Below are 21,778 nucleotides of genomic sequence, written 5' to 3' on the forward strand. Positions count from 1 at the left end.
AAGTTTATTTTTAACCCTATTAAAACACATTAAAAATATATTTTTTTAAATTCTAAAACATTTAATTGCATTCAATTTCAATTAATTTTAAATGCGTGAGGTGTTTTTTTTTAAAATTTATTGTGCTTTGTGTTTCTTTTTCTAGGGGGGTATTCTCATTGACAGTAATGGGAGCCCGTACAAACGGAGTTCCCATTATTACCAATGAGAATACTAGATAGTGATTGGTGGTCCAGGCCCACGTGATTCCAGCATATGCGTACGTATCTGAAACACCTGTTCCCATACGCTGCGCAGCGAATGAAGGCCTCCGACTGGAATCCAACGTTCCTCCGGGATCATCCGGTATTTTCGTAGATTTTTTTCTGGTCGGAGGTATTCGTCCGAAGGAAGCCTCTAACTGCAATTTTCGGCCCATTGTTATTACATCAGAATGGTGTTATTCTATTGTACTGTTGAACTTGTTACCTGCAGTTTGTTTTAAATTGAGATATTGAGGTAAAAGTTGAAGGCTTCCAAATGTCTTAGGTGACGGCAAGCTTGGGTTTTAAAAGCTAGATTGTTATGAGGAAAGATGAACAGTAAAGCATTGCACAGTTTTGAGGTCCTGGAAAAATAATAAATTATGGCAGGAGACAGCAGTGGGTCTTTATTTTTTTCTTTTTAAAAAGTGTGCATCGGATGGTCTCTTCAGCTAGGAAGGAACAAAAACTGGAGTTGAAAGGAAATAAAGACACATGTTCATACACATGGAGAGGTTGGACACAAGAGGCGACAGAAAGATTGCCTATTAGTTTACTAGCTTTTTCATGTATCCTGGAAGAAGAGATGTCTTAAAAGAGCATCCCTAGATATAGGAGCAAGAGTCAAGTCTTGAAACAAACCAACTTTTCCAGAATCTGCCAACTAACTGAGCAAGGCCACAGGAGATTCACCAGTTCTAGTTAAAAATTAACACAGTAAAACAATCAATCTATCATTATAGTGCAAACTGAGTTGTCTACCTTCTCTGCAATAAAATCAAGGCTCAAAGCCATTCAAGAGCTTAATATTTATGTTGGATCACAACAAATGAATTATTCTAATTTTTACTGGTAGATTTATAAAGTAATGAACTTTAACCCCTGGATTGATTCTTGACTGGATTCAACTACATGCTCATCTTGCGATATACATCAATCAGCTGCAATGTTTCAACGGTACTTACCTTAGCTGTAAAAATGGCCTGTCTGGCCTCTGGTATCATATAGAGCTGTTGAATGGTGGAAGCCAAGTAACAGGTCGCTCCAAGATTCGTCAAACCTACAAACCTGCATTCAGCTCGTACATCATCATGAGGCCAGTAATCCCACTTGTATGGTGCATGAGATGCTATATAAAAAAAGTGAATTTAAAATCAAAATAATTGTGCTACTGCTCGAAAGAGATTACATCAACTTGTGCAAACCAATGAAAATGCATCATAAAATTAATAATTTCATCTCTTTTACTCGTACTTATTCCTTTCAGAATTCAGATTATTTTACAGAAACACTGCCAACTTTTAGTCTTTGAAGCTTTCACTTTGTGATATCGTGTAGATGTATTTCTATGTCTAAATAATTCATTCACAGACATTATTAAAATTAAAAAAGCTGACTTTTTTTTTTAAAACGTATCGCCAGTTACGAAATTATTTTGCTGATGCTGAAATGTTGGAGAGTAAGGCATGTGTAGATGGGACATGGCAAGGATCAGATAAATTCAAGCAAAATAAAGTTTTCCTCAGAGAAAACACTTAGCAACAGCTGGAGCATTCATCAGACCAATATTTGGTGCATGCTTTTCTACTGGAACTTGCACCATAAGGTAGATATTCAAAGAGTCTTAAGGTGTGCACAAGGACAATGTTCAGTTCACACTGAGAAGGTTTGTTGTCTATTGGACTGTATACTCAATGCTCAAGCAGGCCATACCAGCAGATGGCAGGACTTTGCTAACATCCTGGCTTGGGCAGTCAAGTGGCAGGTAACATTTGTGCCACATTTAAATGCTAGTTAATGACCATCTCAAAGAAGAGAAAATTCAATCATCCTCCCTTGGCATTCAACAGCACCACCATTGCTGAATCCCCCCACCATCACCACTGCCCAGGAGCTTAATTGGACCAGTCATGCTAACATCTAGGTAACAAGAGTAGGGCAGACCATTTAAACTCATCTTTTGTTTCTTATATTGTTCCATTACCATCTAATTTTTGTCCATCATCCCTTCCGTCTCTTAATCTCTTCTGCCTTCCACTCTATCACGAACTTTCCCTTCTGTTCTTTCCTCCCCTCCACCTTTCACTGCCACTGCATTTCCTTAATAATCTGTTAAATCTTGAACTTTTCCAGTTCTGACGAAGGGTCACAAACCTGAAACGTTAACTCGGTTTCTCGCCACAGATGCTGCTTGACCTGCTGAGATTTCCAGCATTTTCGGTTTTTATTTCAGATTCCAGCATCGCAGTATTTTGCTTTTGTAAGGGTTGGGCAGAGGCTGGGTAGTTTGTGATGAGTGGCTCACCTCCTGAGCCCTCAGTCTTACCACCAACTATAAGGTTTTGACAGCATCCATGCCCCAAACCCTTCCCCCTTCCCCTGCCCCCCTCCTCCTACTTGTACTACTGAGGACAAAAGCAGCAATGTCATGTGAACACCATCACCTCCAAGAGCTCCATCAAAAATAAGGTCACAAACCATCTAATTTGAACATGTATTGCTGTTCCTTTCTAGTCACTGGTTCAAAATCCTGGAATTCCTACCTAACAGCATTGTGGGATCATTACCACCACAAAGACTGCAGTGGTCAAGGAAAAGGCTCACCACCATCTAGGATCACTTGGGATGGCCTCCCAAGCATTTTCCACATTCCGAAAGTAAAATAATTTCGTAATAGTCAGAATCTTACTGAATCGTATTCTGTGTTAAATCTCTGCAAGAACTGTACTATTTTCTGGATAGGGCTGCTCTCTAAATATGCTGCTGCGATGCAGCCCAGGATACTTCTAGGTGTTACTAAATTACATGGGACTTTTTTTTAAAAAAACTAACTTCCTGTTCTTTTCTCAGCACACAAATGTATTTTCTGTGGCTGGATGCAACTGAATGTGAAGTGAGAAATAGTACCAGTGGAAATCTGAGTATTTTAACCCATTACCATAATGGAGATTACGTGCAAAAAAAGTGTTAACCCTTGTGAAAGCTTAGAAACTGTCAGTTAAGTTTGAAGTGATTAGCCCATTCATATGACATTCCCCTTGCTATTATTTTTTAAATCGAGGCTATGACCCATGTATTTAAACAGTTTGATGTCTGTATTAAAATAGGACAAAGGAAAGTTTAGCATTTACATGCTACAAATTTCCAGCCTGCAAGACTTTCTTTCAAAAAAAATGTCCAAAATTATTTCTTTAAAATTCACTCAGCAGCATCAGTATCCATAACTAGAGGGGTGAGAGAAGATATGAGAAGTTCTTGGTGGAGACCAACCCACAAAAGGTTGAGAAATACACATGTGCAGGGTATTGTATGGCTTATAGTCAACTGCAGGTTTTAATTCAATACCATAAAAGATACAAGTCATGAGAATCACAGATTCTGATACAGATGTATTTTTTTTTACACTAGAGCAAAAAAATTGAGTAATGGACTGCAACCACTATATAACACTAAATTTATTTTGTCAACGTTTAACGTCAAGTATTTTATCTAAAGAAAGAACCAATACCTTGTAATACAAAATAGATATTCAGTATCAACAGCAACAATTTGCATTTACATTGCATGTATAAAGGTGCTTTACAGAGAGAGGGAAGAGAGACAATGAATAGTATAAAGCAGAAGATGCTAAGCCATGGTGGGAGATTTAGGCAGGTTAGTCAGAGATGGGGTTTGAGAAGGTTTGTATGATGGAGAGAGGGGCTTAGGGAGGAAGTTCTAAAGAAGTGGGTAGGTGGCTGAAGACAGTCACCATTAGTGGAGTGAAGGGAGGGAGAAAAATGACCAAAGGCCAGCGTCAGAAGGCCAAAGGATACAGCAATAGACTGAGAAGAGGTCATTGGGAGAATTGAAGATGAGGACAGGAAGGTAGTAATGGTCAGCAAACCTGGGATGATGGGCAGTGGTGTGAGACCAGATACAGGCAGGTGTGTTTTGGACCAGTTGGGAGTTTGAGGAGGTTCAGGGGATTAAGAGAAATTGACAAGTACATAAAAGCACTGAGTAATGCAGTATGTTCCTTCAGTGAGATAATTTTTCTAGGGTCAGACAACTTCAGATTGATCCTGGCTGGTTAAATGTGTCTACTGAAGTCATATTGGCCGTACTTATAATGCAGGTCACCGTAGCAGCTTTGGAGGGGTGTGGGGGACAAAATGTCAGGTTCCATGATGGTACAAAACAAAACACAATTCTTGGTATTAAATGTCATAGCAGTGCCCTCAAATGATCCACAAGCTCCAGGTTGCAACAGCACCATTGTCTATAGTCCAATATTGGGTAAGATCAAGATCTCTTTGCTGCCCAATAATGGAGCAGCTCGCTTCCCCCATAGTAGGGATGCCAACCCTCCTGGATTGTCCGGAAGGCTCCCAGAATGAAGGATTGATATCCCTGGAGAAAATATTTCAAGTTCGCTTAGTGACTTTCTCAGTTTATTCCTTCCCACTCCTTTCTGACTCAGTGCAACTGTTCTTACGGCCAGCCTGGAGTGCATCTTGCATGCACAGCCACAGTAGAGCAGGTTCAACTGCGCCAGGCATTGTGGGTATCCTGCACCACCTAGCAGAAAGCCTATTAAGCTTGCTCTGGCTACAATCTCAGAAGCACAGGTAACATCAAAAGTGGCCACTCTCAAACAGTGGCAGTGTATAAATTCTAGAAATAGGGAACTACAAATTCTCCTTCACTTGCATACATAGGTCAGAAAGTATTTGCTTATTGACTCAAAGGGTCTGATTTCTGACTGGTGGGTTGAGACATACAATTACTGCTGATTCCTATATCTAGCTCTACCATTACCTTTTTTCCCCCCAGTTGGCTCGCAAGTAGGATTGTCAACTCTTGTTGGAGGGAGTTCGGAATGTGGGAAGAAACACTCCCCACCCACAATTAACAGTCAAATTTCTCTCAGACTGAAAAACCAGGGAGTGACAGTGTCTTGAACACCCTCTTTGCCCGATGATATAAACTCTAAATGGTCCAAAATTCAAACCACTAACACTCTCAAGAGTGGAATGACAATCATGTGATCCTGGCAATTTAAATCACAAAATTCTCAGGTTTTTGCATTGTGGAAATTATGTAAATGCATGAAAGAAGCTCTTTACACAGAGGGTTGTTAGAGCATGAAATCCTTTGACAAGGCAGAGGTCGTTGTATCTTTGAATTGAAAAGTGGCTAAGTAGTTAAAGCAGAGAAAAATCCAGAGCTATGAGGACAGCAGGATTACTTTTGGAGTGCTCCATCCAAGAACCTGCACGGACACAACAGACTGAATGGCCTCCTTTTGTGCAGCATACCTTTGCACCCAAGCTTCTAAATTCACCCAAGGATTGTGGTGTTAAGCGAACTTTGTTTGTAGAGTTTCTTCAAGTTATCTTCATTTTTATAGATTATTTACTTCAAGTTTTTAGACTCTATTCTAAAACAATATGCTTTACAGGTAGCAAATTGACAGTGAATTTATTATTAAATATCAGTGACTTTAAATGTGGATAGTGTAAGGGATTCAGGATTCAATCTGAAAAAATAAATGGCTTAAGATCAATGGCAACATAACATGGCTACAAACAAGCAAGCTACAAAAGAAGTAGGGCTACTGAAAGATGAAAAGGGCAAATGTAGTGGCAGGTATCCAAACATAGCCAAAATAGTCGAGACCTTTTACCTTCAGATTTTACAATGAAGAACTGTGGTAATGATTTTAAACCCACAGCTGAGTACTGCGAGGAACTAAATGATAGCAAAATCACCGTACAACTGCATCCTTAAAGATAGGTCGTTTTAGTAGGTCCTGGGCACAGAGTTCCTTATCTTATAATTGTATTATTTGCATAAAAGTAACGGTAAATAGCAATCCACAACTGGAGTTAGCAGGATTTAACCTGGAAATCCTAGGATCTCCATAGACATCCGAGATTACAAACCCTACTCAAGAGCAACCCTCGAGTTCCTCTTCCTTTCCCCCAGGGGAAATTCTTGGATTAATTCAGCATCTGTTAACAATGATGGGGCTAAGATCAATAACTCACGAGCTATCCTTAATGTTCTGTCACTCTATTGTGCCCTCAGTTCTGATAACTTAATTTCTCTTTAAAAATGACAGAAATCGGCCAAAGAACTTAATTCTTAGCAGAAAAATTGTGATTTTTTTCAATAATTAGGATTCAGCTTCCCTATTCAACATGGCAATGTGTCGGTTAAAAAAAAAATCGACAGCATACTTGGGAATCTTTTACAATAGCTGGACTATTCACAAAATCAGAGATGATTATGGATGGGAAAACTATTTGGGCTGTCTTAATTAATCCATCCAGAAACATTCACTCCTCCACCACCGGCACACTGTGGCTGCAGTCTGTACCCTCCACAAGATGCACTGTAGCAACTCACCAAGGCTTCGTCGACAGCACCTCCCAAACCAGCAACCTCAACCACATAGAAGGACAAAGGCAGCAGGCACATGGGAACACCACATGCAAGTTTTCCTACAAGTCACACACCATCCTAACTTGGAAATATATTGCTGCTATTCAACATCGCTGGATCAAAATCCTCCTAACAGTACTGTGGGAGTACCTTCACCTCACGGACTGCAGCGGTTCAAGAAGGTGGCTCACCACCACCTTCAAGGGCAATTAGGGATGTGCAATAAATGCTGGCCTTGCCAGCAACACCCACATCCCATGAATGAATTTAAAAAGTAAGACCCCACAATTTCCCCCCCCCCCGCCACCAAGTTGCTGCATCTAATTGTTTTTCAATGATTGTAGGATTTTCACTCCTACTACTCCACCTGGAAGTAAATTTCATCTGCTGATCAGTCAAGAAAAACTTCCTGATATCAGTCCTAAATTTACCCTTTACGAGTTTAAATCCATATCCCTTTGTCCTACTCTCACTATTTAAAGTAGTATTCCAGATTTAGCTTTTCCACTCCAATAACTATCTTGTATATCTCTCCAAAGGAATAGCTCTCAGGCTTCGTTTCCAAGCTGAAAAGTCCAAATTTCTCCAGCTATTCCTCATATTTCAGACCCGACATGGAGGATCAGCCTCATGGCTCTTCTCCGCACTGCCTCCAGCACTTGAATATCTCACTTGTTTCCTGGCGACCACAAATGGATACAATACTCAAGATATGTTCCGACCAGAGCACTGCACAATTTGATCATGACTTTCACTTGTTTGTATTCTACTGTTTCGGCTATGTAGTTCAATATCCAATTGGCTTTGTTGATTGGACATGTTGAACGTCAACTCTACTAAGACTCCCAGGTCTCTTTCTGCTTTATCGTAGCTATTTCAATACCATTTATGGCATGTGTGTGTTGTCTATTTTTCTTTCCTATGCGTAGTATTTCACACTTGTCTGCAATAAATTTCAAATCCAATTGTTTGGCACACTCATATTTTGTCCAACTAGTTTTATAATTTCTATTCGACTGTCCCTCCTAATTTGGTATCATCTCCAAAAATTGACAAATTTGCCTCGAGTCTCTGAATCCAAGTTATTGATGTAAATTATAAATGATAGTGGTCCCAATACAGAGCCCTGGGACACCCCATCACATATCTGTTGTTTTCTACCCTGCAGCCAATTGCTCATTTATTCCCAAATTCTACCTTTAATACCCACAGTTTTGATATTAACTACTAGCCTTTCATGCAGAACTTCATGAAATGCCTTTTGGAAATCTAGGTATACTGTTTAACCACAATCCACTTGGTTTGTCACTTCCTCAAAGTCAAGGAGTTTGGTTAGGCAGGATCTTTCCTTTCTAAAGCCATGTTAGCCATTTAAGATCACGTCTATTTAGTCTTGAGCTTACTGATTCTATGTGTATATTTGTCCAACATGCTCAACACTATTCCTTTAAAGATATTCCATTTAGTCATTATTGAAAAGTTGCTATTTGCCATCCTCCAATCAATTTACTTTAATTGTTCCCTCATTTATTTGAATGAAGGAACAATTAAAAATATATGTCGTACAGTATCATAGATGTTCCTTACACTGCATGTGCTGTGCCATCACCCAGTTGTGTAGCAACCTGTAGTTTTCTGCTGAGCCCTTCACCATTTCCACTAGCAAATCATAGGCTGCTGCTCTGGAGGAATGGGACTTGCACTTTGGTTGCTGTCTGTCCTTCAGACTTGGTAGTAAAAACAGGAGATTGAACACATCTCTTAGAAATTCCTACAATAAAAGCAGATAAAATATTGCTTTGGGCATTCTGTATTTAACAAGCACTAAAATCCATTGAGCTGACAAAACGCACCTTGAATAGACATGTTTCTACTGCTAGTAAAACTAATTCTGTGTATGATTAATATCAGTAAATTGGTTGTATAGCATCAGATGTTACAAATTTCTCAGGTATGATTCTAGTTTCATATTTCATCCACCTTGAGGCAATATATTTGAATCAATAGAAAAATTGTACATCTGTATAACCAGCGGAAGTGGGCTGCAAATGTTGGGTATTTCAATTCTATGTTTACTTCACCCCTTTTGTAATTTATGTCATGAATGGATTGCAACATTTAAATCACTGGAGAAATTAAAACATCTAAAATGAATCTCAACAAGTTTATCAGCAATTTTTTTTCACTCTTTAGATTTTGTGATCCCTTGAGTTTTGATGGACAACTATAGGTTTCATTATATTTTTACTGCAGATTTCAATATGCGAAAATCAGTCAAACTTGAAATTAAATACATTGAGAAGTAAAGACATTCCTAGTTCAATTAACAAATTCTGTAAAATTAGCAATGGGTATTCTGCAAGTCCCTCTCCCTCCTGAACCAAGAATATCAATCTTTGTGATCACTACTAGAAGCTCAGTCAAAATATTGAAAAGAAAACATGTATGGCTCATTGTAATTTCTTCAGAATTAGCACCTCACTGGCTTCAAATATAAAATGGTTTCTTTTCAATAACTGTTTAACTACAGTCCACTTGGTTTGGCACTAAAATACAAGTTGATTACCTGTCCTTCTCGGGAGAATTTAAATGGAGGCTTGTGCTTTATGACAACAGTACAGAGTCGGAGGAGTCCTGTAAGTCCATCATCTTCAGTGTTACTATCCTGTTGGTCAAGAATTTCCCTGCTACAAAAGGGGGAGGGAAGAGAAATTAATATGTAACACAATAATAAAAGTCCTGAGAAAAATGTAAACGAACATGTTGACCAACCTGCGAATGCAGTCAGCGAGATGTCTTGCCAAGGCATCCAAATCTAGCAATGTTGTCTGCAGAAGAAATTTCACACTTACACATGTACAACAACAACTTGCATTAACATAGCACCTTTAACATAGCAAAACATCTCAAGGTGCTTCACAGAGCGTTATCAAACAAAATTTGACACCGAGCGCACAAATGAATGGGTAGGTTTTAAGAAGTGTCTTAAAAGGAGGAAAGAGAGGTAGAGAGGTGGAGGAATAAATTCCAGAGCTCAGGGCACGGCTGCCAATGGTGGAGCAGTTAAAATCGGTGATGCGCAAAAGGCCAGAATTTGAGGAGCTACAAAACAGCAGTCTATAGTTTTCTCTGAATTGTTTCAACAATTTCACTAAATGTAAACTGTATAACTCAATAATTGAAAGATTACTGCTGCTCCAATTCAACAATGATATAAATACTATCAAATCTCCTGTGGCATTGTTCCTGTTGAGTCAGAGAATACACTGCATTATCCTATGTAACGTATAATACATTATCTAGCCAATTAATCTATAGTCACTCAATAAATCAAATTGTATATTTATTATTGAGCACCATGGCAGTGCAGGTAATTCCAAGCTCAAAGTCCATCACTGAAAATTTGCACACAATACATTGTTTCAAACAAAGATAATTATATGGTATAATGGAGATAATATTGTAATGGAACGTGTGAGATGTTGGGAATTGTTGATTAAAAATAAATGAATAATTTTTTTTTACCAAAACTAGAATCAATTTCATTAAAAGTGAAATAATATTGTTCACTAACATTCTCTTTATATAACTGCAAGGACTTTGGAATAAAGGAAATGGGAATTAAATAAATGTGAAATATAAAATAATTTAAATATGTATTGAATGTGTATGTATCTATAATTATGAACTTTCAATTTTTAAACTGATAAATTCCCAGACCTTTTCAAGTTGGATCAGTTAAAAAACTATTCTACCCATTTTAACCTGCAGTGAGATAGGATCTAGTAAGACCAGGGAGAATCTAAGATATGTGCATGTGACAAGTTAGTGATGTCATCATGCACACAACATGATAATAAGTATGTAATGTTAATGAGATGTGCACTACATGATGTGTGACCATTCCCACAATAAACTTGTGTTTAAAATGATTAAAACAAGGTAAATTGAGACGAGTTCTTTAAGCGATTTGAGAGGGAGTTTGTGCTGTCTACAAGATTTGGTCTATGCTATCAAAAAGAAAATTAAAGGGGGAGTGGGGAAAGAAAGAGGGAGGAGAAGAGGAGGAGAGAGGTTGGGGGGGGGGGGGGAAGGGAAGATCGAAGGGAAGAGGGGGAGATCGGAGGCGGGGGGGGGACGGGTGTGTGAAGGCGGAGATCGGAGGGGGTGGAGGAAGAGAGCAGGGAGATCAGGGTGGGGTGGGGAAAGAGAGGTGAGATCGGGGGTGGGGGGGTGGAGAGGAGATCGAAGGGGGAAGAGAAGCGAGATCGGCGGGGGGGGGGGGGGGAAGGGAAAGGGTTCAGAGGAGGGAGATCAGAGGGGGAGGGAGAGGGAAGATCGGGTGGGGGGGGGGGGGGGGGAGAAGAAATAGAGATGATCGGGGGGGGGGTGGAAGAGAGGGGAGATCGGGGGGAAGAGAGGGGAGATCAGGGGAGGGGTGGGGTGGGGAGAGGGAGGAGATCGAAGGGGGAAGAGAAGGGAGATGGATCGGGAGGGGTGGGCGGAAGAGGGAGAGAGAGAAGATCCGGGGGGGGGGGGGGGGGGGGGGGGGTTGAAGGGAGCACAGAGGATGGTGAAAGCATGATCCAGATCTAAAAGGTTGGGGATTGAGAGCGAGAACGTGATCCAGATGGAAAGATGGATCATGTCCTACCCCCTCTGTTAGATGTGAATCACATTCTTCCAAACCTACCCCACCCATTTTACACCGACACCACGTTCTCCCTCTGCTCCCCCTTGGCCTGGTTGATTTCTCGGAAAGCTCGATGCATGTGACAAGTAACATCATTGAACTGGATGAATTCCAGAAGTCATGACACTGTCACTATTCACTTCATACCCAATAAATCCGTTAACAATCCGTGACCCACACACAATGCCCCATCTGTGGAGAAGGGGAGGGGGTGGGGGGAGGAGGTCAGGAACATGTTGCGTGGAGAGAGTCAGGAACCCGGGCGGGGGCAAGCAAAGTCAGGAACCAGGGATGAGGGGGTGTCAGGAATTTGGGCAGGGGGAGAAGGTCAAGAACTTATTGGGGAAGGAAAATGTCAGAAACTCAGGAGTGGGGAAGGATAGGAACTTGTAAAGGAAGTATGCTGGTACACAGGAGAGGGTCAAGAATTTGGGCAGGGGGAGAAGGCCAGGAACTTGTTGGGGAGGAAAGATGTCGGCGGGCGGGGGGGCGGGATGGGATGGGGAAGGTTAGGAACTTGTAGCTGGGGTAGGAACTTGTTTCAGAGTGGTTGTGGTGGAGATGGGGGGGCGGGGGAAAAACAGAAGATTCTAACCCACGAGGGCGAGCCCTGTCTGTTCAGAGCTCTTGTCTGGAGCCTGGCAGTCAGAATGAACTGCTCAAATTACAAGTTGCAAAGTCCTTGATTACTTAGGCAGGCAGGATCTAATTACGCATTCCAGATGAACTGCTGGGTGTGTCTTGTCCTCCAAGCGGGCCAATCAAAAATCTGGTCTTGTCCTTCAAGGGGACAAATCAGAAATCTGTGTTGCAAATACATGACCTATTTGGGGAAATAGCCTTCATTGTTTGCACTATTAACTTTCATCCTGCCTGAGCCCCATCTTCTCCCCACCACTTTCCCTCACCCATTCCTCTTCCCCTCTCATTGTTCATTATTCTCCCTCTTCCACAATCCCCTCTCTCCCAGCATTAAACTGGGAACCTGGCTTTAAAAGTACTTACTTCATCAAACTTATTTGCTGACTGTAAGGGAGGAGGAGGCGAAGTTGTAGGTAGCTGGAGGCAGAGGCCAGAGCACGTTAGCAGATGGAAAGAGGTACCACAAAAGGCATCTGAGTTGTGTAACCAGCTTGGTGTGGGGGTAGTAATGCATGTGCCCAACCCACATGACGCAAGGTGATTCACTCGGCAGGAGACCTAACTTTGGAGGTCTCAAATCTGATCGATCTTTTAGATGGATTATTGCTAAAACATTTCGTACAAGTTACAGAAAATCATTTCCTTTGAGGAAAAAGCCAGCTGGATGACAGTCCTGACTGAAGACAAATTCTCACACATTCAAATTTTCATCATCACTTTCAAATAAATAAATTGAGCTGTTACAGTCTTCAGAAATGATTTAACATAGCGAGTTTCTTTTGTGTTGCATTTTCAGGCCTGAGCACAAATTGCTAAAAGTTGCTTTAATCCACAAAATCTTGAAATTAGAAAAATAGAAAGATGGATTCAAGTAATTTTTAGCATATATGCTAATGCCTGGAAGAAAAACATAGAAGAAAATCACTATTTGGAGTATGAAAACTAGTGTCTGCACATAGTTGAAAGAGTAGGCTATCGGTATGTCATTATTTTTCAACATTAGGGAACAAAAGGAATCACAACTGCATACCTGACTAGCATCTTTCACATGAATGTTATCAATCAGTTTACAAAGTAACCAGAAATATTCCTTGCAACCTGCTCGCAACACTGGCTCCTCTTCATAATCCACCTCCTGAAAATAAATAGGAACTGTTTTAACAGGAATGCTGTACTGTTAAGTTCACATTTCTTGTGCACATCGAGATTTCTATTTTTATTTCAGCAATTTTCTCTTGAAATTCATTTTATGCAGTCTTGTGCCTAAAAGATGATCAGACAGCTGTCTCCTCAGGATTTTAGAATACATGCAGTAGACTTCAAACACATTATCACTTATCTTTTGAATTAAAAGCTGAATTAACAGGAGCTTCATACAATTAGAAACAAAATTAACTGACATTTTTCTACAACATGTAATCCCAGCCCCTCAACAATTTGAAGCATAGTGAGCTTATTGTGGTTAAATAATAATAATTGTTAAAGGGAAAAGTGGAGGTAAAACTTCTTCAGTTTTTCTCCCCATACTCAAATTCCTTTGGACAGCAACTATTTATGGTTGTGATGTGGTTTATAGGTAAGCCTGGTGGGCTGGCGGGGGGCACTCCTGCTCCTCCTGGCCAACAAGTATTGCTAGAAAGGCACTGCAGGAAACCCGGTCGGCCAGCATAAAATGTTAAATGAAGGTAAAATCTGAGGCGGGTCGAGTTCGATTTGAGATTTTTAACATTTTAACATCCTACCCGACCCAAACCCACCCGTTTTTGGGGGTTAGCTTTGTGTTACCTTTGAACTTACTGGACTGAAGATTTATGGCTAGATCTCACCACTCTGCAGCACTTCAACATAGAAACAAAGAAACTAGGTGCAGGAGTAGGCCATTCAATAAGATCATGGCCGATCATTCCCTCAGTACCCCTTTCCTGCTTTCTCTCCATACCCCTTGATCCCTTTAGCCGTAGGGGCCATATCTAACTCCCTCTTGAATATATCCAATGAACTGGCATCAATAACTCTCTGCGGTAGAGAATTCCACAGGTTAACAACTCTGAGTGAAGAAGTTTCTCCTCATCAGTCCTAAATGGCCTACTCTTTATCCTAAGATGGTGTCCCCTGGTTCCGGACTTTCCCAACATCGGGAACATTCTTCCCGCATCTAACCTGTCCAGTCCTGTCAGGATCTTATACGTTTCTATGAGATCCCCTCTTATCCTTCTAAACTCCAGTGTATAAAGGCCCAGTTGATCCAGTCTCTCCTCATATGTCAGTCCAGCCATCCCTGGAATCAGTCTGGTGAACCTTCGCTGCACTCCCTCAATAGCAAGAACATCCTTCCTCAGATTAGAAGACCAAAACTGAACACAATATTCCAGGTGAGGCCTCACCAAGGCCCTGTACAACTGCAATAAGACCTCCCTGCTCCTATACTCAAATCCCCTAGCTATGAAGGCCAACATACCATTTGCCTTCTTCACCACCTGCTGTACCTGCATGACAACTTTCAATGACTGATGAACCATGACACCCAGGTCTCGCTGCACCTCCCCTTTTCCTAATCTGCCGCCATTCAGATAATATTCTGCCTTTGTGTTTTTGCCCCCAAAGTGTATAACCTCACATTTATCCACAGTATACTGCATCTGCCATGCATTTGTCCACTCACCTAACCTGCTGCACCTCCTCTGGTTAGATATCTTTAACAGCAAGTTATTTTGAAAACATAAAAACACCCAACACCAAAAAAAAGTCAAGAGTACATCAAAACATTTTGCAGTGTTGTCATTGAACTGTAACTCCCTCCATACCCTGCAAGTGATCAAAGCAATTCTTACCCTAACAGGCTTCAAAGCTTGAGCATCAGGAAGAAACTTAAGTAATGTTGATGCAGCTAGTAAAAGGAAAGATCGATTTATTGATTCTCCACCATCCAATCCCGATAGGCACAGCTTGTACAGTCCATTGCAAGCTTCATGTCGAACTGAAGTCTGGAACAAAAAGCAGTCATTGACAAAATGCCTCAAGTTAAACAATATAAAGGAACCAACCAATTTACACAAGCAACTAAAAAAAAATTATAACCAAAAAAAAATATTAAACTAGCCATATTCATGTATTATTTTTTATCAAAGCATGAGGTTTAAAACCTTACCTCTGGTACAAGAAGAGTAAGCTTTTTCAGCCAATCATGTAAATGTTCACTGTCTGCCAGGCTAGATTTCACCAGTGAACAGCAGTGAGCCCAACTCACCAATAGCCACATGGCATAATGAGTGACTGGAACGTAAAATAAGAAATTGTTTAGTAAGAAAGGGAGGCAAACACACTCAAAATATATTAAAGGATTTAAGCTAAATTAGCTTGCATCAAGAAGAGACCCGGTTATTAACTTCCCCTCCCCAAATAGCTGCTGAATGTCTCATCAATAATAATTACAAAGCCCAATTTATATCTCAATTGTTTCTGATGTAATTGACTGTTAGCAGTTTAAATGTTTTCTTTATAATGCCTGGGCACTTATCGGTAAACTACAAAATAATTCTCAATTCTGATCAGCTTTAAATAAAAGTTTTTAATAGATAAAAGGGTTTCTAACAAATTGCTTCTGTAAGACCAAACAGTTCTATGAATAAATTGTACGGTGTAAATTCCCGAACATTAAAGTTTATTAATGTTATATTATATAAATTGAAGTATAACCTACCCTCGTGCCTGGATCGGTGATCAGACTGAGCTTTAAGCACTCTATAATTTTAATTAAAAAAACAGAAATTGAATAGACTGGATCTTAAATTATTTGAGAAAATAGAATTCATTATAAATACAATGGGTCAAATCTTGCTGGAGCAGGGCATCTCGCAGTGTCCACTGTTAGTTGGACTTTTTCTTGCACCCTTAAGCTTGAAATTTTTTTGCGGTTGACTTGCTGGAAGTGCGAGCTGATAATGACAGTAAGGGCAATGGGGCATCTAGGACCTAAGTGAACAACAGGTGCAACAACCTTTCTACCTAACCAACGAGATTTAAGGATCGAGAAAGAAACAGACGAATGAGAGAGTGAATTTGAGTAGGTGAATTAGAGTCAAATAGAAATAAAGAGGGAAAAAAAGGTTGGATTAAGAGAGAGCGAGGAGAGAAAAAGAGGACAAAGGAAAAGTAAAAAAAAATAACATTTTGCAATTTGTAAAAATCTCTAACAATTTACTACATGCATGAATGAGTCTCAACAGTTTTAAATGTTCCCTTTCTGGGCTATAGGGATTGGTATTTCATGAACAATTATCATATCATTAAAAGGGGACTTGCGCTATTAATTATGAGTCCCAACTTTCTGGAATGAGTTAAATGAACAATTAATGTCCAAATCCAGCAAGTTTTTAAAAATAACAGGGAGGTTAAGGCGAGTTGCTGTTTGTGTGAGCGGCGGAATGCACAAATTGACTAGCAAGTTCTGGAGACTCACAACTCATGGCATATCTCTTCATGCCCTGAACTTGCTGGCCGATTTGCGCATCAATAACTCGCCGTTATTTTTCCTGGAAGATCTGGACCAATATTTTGAATTCAAGATGTTTTGTCGGACTATAAGGTTTTCCCTTGTTGAACCAGTGCATGAAGCACACAAATATTATTTAAATAATTAAAAATTGCATGCCTTTACCTATGGGCCAAGTTGTTATAGGTGTAAGCAACGGACATTAACCGATAAATCAAACTAGATCCGTGTACCAAACCGAGAAATACCTAAAACAGAAATATAAAAAAGTGTTATATTTGGTATTATACAAAGTACAATACAGACAGACAACTAAATGTATAGGTGAAACTTGATAAAGTAAAATAATAAAAAGGTAGGAACCTCAGTCAAACGAGGTATATGCAATCCTTTCCCGTGATCTCCGGCACCTTTTCTTGATTTACCAGGCCAAGTCCTTTTTCGATGGCTGTCTGATACACCAGACCAGGCATAAATATCATGATAAGCCAAATCCAAGTCAGCTGGATCAACTGCAAACTGGCACATTAGCTTCAGGAGACAGGCAAGGCAGTCCAGCTGCCACTGAGAATATGAAAGATATTAACCAAGTCAAATTCCATTTTTAAACATGCTTGTTTTAAAAGAAGTATCAAACTTTGAATACTAAATATATGATGTAAAGACACTGGGCTAGAGTTTCCTCTCAAATTGGCCATTTACCGCCCAGAAATACAAGTTTCCTCTCAAATCGCACATTTAACGCCCGGCGGTAAATTCCAGAGTCATTACCACCGTGCGGTATTCGATACTGTCCACCCATATAGTACTGCCTAAATACCGTCCAAATGGAAGTTTCATCATTAAGATCAGTTTACCATCAGACCTTAATACCGCCCTGAAAAAGCAGGTCTTCCTGGGTCTTAAGTGGATGGTATGGACACAGATCTGACAGGTATGTTTGATATTACACAGATCTTTATAGTTCTCCACAGTTTGATGTATTTTTAAATGGGTTGTAGTATTTTCTAAAGTTAGTCAATAATATAAATGGTCTAATAAAACCTTATTTACTCCTTTAGTTTCTCACTCACATTAGACTCACTCACCCCCCAGTCTCTTCCCCTCTCCCCTTCCCCCAATGTTTGTCTCACCCCCTACAGTGATCTCAACCCCCCCCCCCACACACAGCGATCTCTTTTCTCCCCCTCCCCCCCCACACAGCGATCTCTTCTCCCCCGCCACAGCAATCTCACTCTTCTTCTCCTCCTCCTCCTCCACCCCTCCCCCCCACACAGCGATCTCTTTCTCCCCACCCCGCACCCCCCACCCCCACCCCCACACCCACAGTGATCTCAGGCCAGCAGTCTTTGGTCACTAGTCAGTGCCTCTCAGGTGGGCGGAGCTTGACAGCCAAGCGCGCGTGCGCACAACTTGGGAGCTGAAGATTCCAGAGTCGATAGGCCTCCTCTATTGCACATCGCCCCCGCACTGCTTCGCCGCCACCGACATGGAGCACTCGAAAACCGCAGGAGCGCACACCAGGGGCATTCCGGCGGTTGAAAAAGACACAGCTGCCAGAACACTGCTAAGGTTTGGGCGGGGCAATTTAAAAGGAAAATCCAGCCCACTATCTAACACTTAAAATGAAAGGTAAACCATTACCAGTACAAGAATCAGCATTATGATTTAGCATTATTTTCTGTTACCCATGCCTGAAGCACTGATATAAATAACCCTTTCTACAATATTGAAGTTTAAACAAAAAAATAGTTTCAGAAGGTTCTATCTTATACCCCAAACATGCTGCACTTAATACAGATGTTGCTCCCTATCTCTAAATTAGGGGAAAGATTTAATGTAATTTGACAACCAGTTTCAGTTTTAATCGAATTACTTCATTTACAACACCATCATTTTCATATCTCTGTTTTGGCACAATCTTCTCATCAATACTTCAATTAGTATGCAAAATCTTGCACCAAAAAGTCATGCTTCATCATTGATAAAAATATAGGTGAGAGCCTTTGAAACCTAGGGATTAATAATGATCTCATCAACAAAGGGTTAGAATACGGTCCTTTCAGCTCTAGCACATGGGTTCAAATCCGGCCAGATTGACAGAATGAAAGATCTTTCTATAAAATGCATAGGTTTAATTGAAATATCACTCAAAAATGTAATCAAATTAACAAAGTTATCCAATGTAGCTCAAGGATTACATTTCTAGGGAAAGCAAACATGATTCAACATTATACTTGTAACAATATTCAATTGCTGGAAAAGATTTCAGTAAATTTGCTTTGGTTTTAAAAGAACATCTTAAACACTAAAATCTGAAGCTGAAGCATCTGTCTATAAAGCTTTCAGTTCATTTCAAATCTATAGCAAATACAAAAATGATGTCAACTTCAGACATTTTTAAAAGTAGTAGTGAGACCAAATGCACCCTTCAATAACAAATTATTCAAATGGTATATTACAAAAATGCAATTAAAGAGAAATTCTACTTTCTCACCTGCAGTAAGTAAAGTAAAAAAGAGAAAATATTTCAGAATTGGCTTCCCTCATTTATATTAAAAGAGTAACAGCAATTGTGACAAATGTAACAACGATAATAAAGCATTAACACTACTGAAAATGAGTGCATATAGTAATGTACAAGATTTCTCATCGCCTTTTAATTCTGTTCTGGACAAAAATCGGCATTATAAAAAAATGGTTCTATAAAACATGCATGCAATCACTAAAACACGGGTATCGGGTATTAGAATTAGCCCTTACTACAGTCCACGATTCTTGCTCTTTGGGCTCCAGAATCCCCGATAGAAAAATTTCCAGTAATTGCTGAAGTCCCCCAGCAGCAACAAACTGAAACATGGAGAACATTTCAAATAAGGGAGATAGATAGATATAGTTAGCAACAATAACCCAATTTAGACAATCTCACTCTTCTCCTCCACCCCTTCCCCCCCCCCCCCGCCCCACACAGCGATCTCACTCTTCTCCTCCTCCAACCGCCTGCCCGCCACCCCCCCACACAGCAATCTCTGTTCCTCTCCCTCCTTCCTCCCCAGCGATCTCACCCTTCTCCTTCCTCCTCCTCCCCCGCCCCCCACGCAGCGATCTCAGGCCAGCAGTCTTTGGTCACTAGTCGGTGCCTCTCAGAGTTGTGGCAGAAACTCTTTTTGGAGTTCTTAAATAACCCAAAATAACCAAGTGGACAATTGTCCAAGGAAGTTTTCCTTTAGTTCCACACCTTACTCAACAGTTGAATGCAATGTTTTCTTTAGCAATCCTGCCAATATTTTTTTCTCTTGGTATCCATGGTTTTCCTTTTGTTGTTGATCTTGCATTCAACTGTCAAACTATGTCTCCCCACAGCTCCTTTTTAGCTGCAGGAATGGGGGGGGGGTGGGAAGAGAGATGGTGGGGGCGGAAGAACTTGTATTGTAAACCTTTTGGCAATCATCTGTTCTACTAAAATTTCCAGCTCCCAATCTGTAGTTATATGGTGCACCCCTTCCCCGCTAAATCTCTGATCAGAGTTGGAGGTAGAATCTCTGAACTGTCTTTTGAATGCTATGAGCATTTCTGGCTTATAATATTTAACTGTTTATTTGTGCCACTCTGTGATGGATATCTTTTTTGTGAGTGGAATCTTCACTATGGTTGTAACAGGAAAGTCAAAAGGCATGAAATCTATTCAAAATGCCTTTCAGAGTGATACTTAGCAAGTAGCCCCTCACGCCTTTTAAAGTTAATACAAAGTAAATTTACATCAATAGAATTTACATCACAGAAACAGGCCATTCGGCCCAACTGGTCTGTGCTGGCTTTTATGTTCTCCACGATCAACATATCCTTCTATTCTACGAGCCAAGTCCAACTCAATCCAGAGAATATACTTAAAATCCTTCAAACGCAGACTCCTTAGGCACTCGGTGCTTCCCATCTGTACTATAGTGCACTGAGTGCATCAGACATTGAAATCGCATCAGGCTTGCATGCCCGATAATACGGAGCCCTGGTAATACCCGTTCATTTAAAATAAGAGCACGTTGGTACACTCTCATTTTTGGATCATTACTGTTTATTTCCAAATTTAGAAAATTACAATGCTTACTTTATTCCAATTACCATTTATTAAAGAAAACAGTGATAGCAATGTAGGAGCTGAAGTTTTACTATTACATGCTTAGAAAAATATACATATACTCTTAGAACAATGCAAAGCAAACACATTTCTGATCTTAAATGCATCTGTTATTTAGAAATGGGCTGTCTGCCAAGTACAAATGCCACTATAAAATACAATGTTAACTCAAGAAAACCAAAATACACAGCAACAGTCTCAAGAAACAACACAAAGGCACTGGGGCCGAAATTGCCACCCGATTAAAAGAGGGCGCACCTACCGATCTTGAAGATTTTTCTCTGCCCCAATCCAAGGGGTGGAGAGTAAAGCGAAATTCAGCTCTTTGTACTATTTTTTTTGTTCCGATGAAGTCGGATTGCGGCGGGGGTGGAAGTGTGTAGGGAGCGGGGTGGACATTGGAATGTGTCATCAGCGCGGACATTGGAATGTGTCATCAGCGCAACACGGACGTACTTATGGCGCTGACGCATAGCAGCTTCTCTCCCCTTCAGTTAAAGGGGAGGGCCACTGCGAATTCTACAGCCAGGTTAGTGGCACCCACTCGGTCACCAGGGAGGGTTTCGGCCGGGCCAGCGGTTTGTTAGCGGCCTGGTCGAATCCATGGCCGCCATTGTCGGGCCGAACTCAAGTGGGCTGACAATTAAAATAAAATGGTGGCTACGGCAGTGCGCCCTGCCCTTTAAGGGCGGACACGCCGCCCAACCACAGGCAGCTTCCCGCAGGAGAAAACTGTCGGGGGCACAGAGCAGCGGCAGAGCTGCTCCCACTGGACAATTTCCCGCGGGGCAATTTCCCACAAGCAGCGGAAAGGGTATCGCCGCTGGTCAGTAAGGGGTGGATGAGCCAGGAACACCGATGGACGGGAACACCAATGGGACAGGAATGACCACCGCCCGCCCCCCCCAAAATGAGGGCAATGTCGCGATTGTCGGCAACACCACACCGTCTCAAAGAGGCGGAGACGCCAATTCTTTTTTTTGAAAAGGGGCAACTTCGGCCCCACTATGTTTAATGCTAAGGCTGTAGCAATATATTATTTTTGATCTGCTGTAAAGTAAATTGATGGTAACTACAAGAAAAAACACATCTCATCTGAAATTTGGATTTTGCAACTTTAGCTTTCAAAGGTTCCACTGATTGTC

The 21,778-nt window shown here is 40.8% G+C and overlaps 1 protein-coding gene across 5 annotated transcripts in view; it reads right to left on the bottom strand.

The window, feature by feature from the left end:
• Positions 1-21,778, bottom strand: part of usp34 (ubiquitin specific peptidase 34) — a 289,864-nt gene that overhangs the window by 118,554 nt on the left and 149,532 nt on the right. For all 5 annotated transcript variants that reach the window (XM_070889641.1, XM_070889638.1, XM_070889640.1 and 2 more), the window contains exons 32-42: positions 19,262-19,348; positions 16,862-17,062; positions 16,664-16,746; positions 15,707-15,747; positions 15,155-15,279; positions 14,838-14,990; positions 13,037-13,141; positions 9,444-9,499; positions 9,238-9,358; positions 8,259-8,442; positions 1,208-1,371 (exon numbers count right to left, since the gene is read on the bottom strand). In XM_070889641.1, coding sequence (XP_070745742.1) covers positions 1,208-1,371; positions 8,259-8,442; positions 9,238-9,358; positions 9,444-9,499; positions 13,037-13,141; positions 14,838-14,990; positions 15,155-15,279; positions 15,707-15,747; positions 16,664-16,746; positions 16,862-17,062; positions 19,262-19,348 — 1,320 coding nt within the window. The remainder of the gene's footprint in view (positions 1-1,207; positions 1,372-8,258; positions 8,443-9,237; positions 9,359-9,443; positions 9,500-13,036; positions 13,142-14,837; positions 14,991-15,154; positions 15,280-15,706; positions 15,748-16,663; positions 16,747-16,861; positions 17,063-19,261; positions 19,349-21,778) is intronic.

This window comes from Pristiophorus japonicus, chromosome 9, assembly GCF_044704955.1.
Source record: "Pristiophorus japonicus isolate sPriJap1 chromosome 9, sPriJap1.hap1, whole genome shotgun sequence".
Lineage (NCBI taxonomy): Eukaryota > Metazoa > Chordata > Chondrichthyes > Pristiophoridae > Pristiophorus > Pristiophorus japonicus.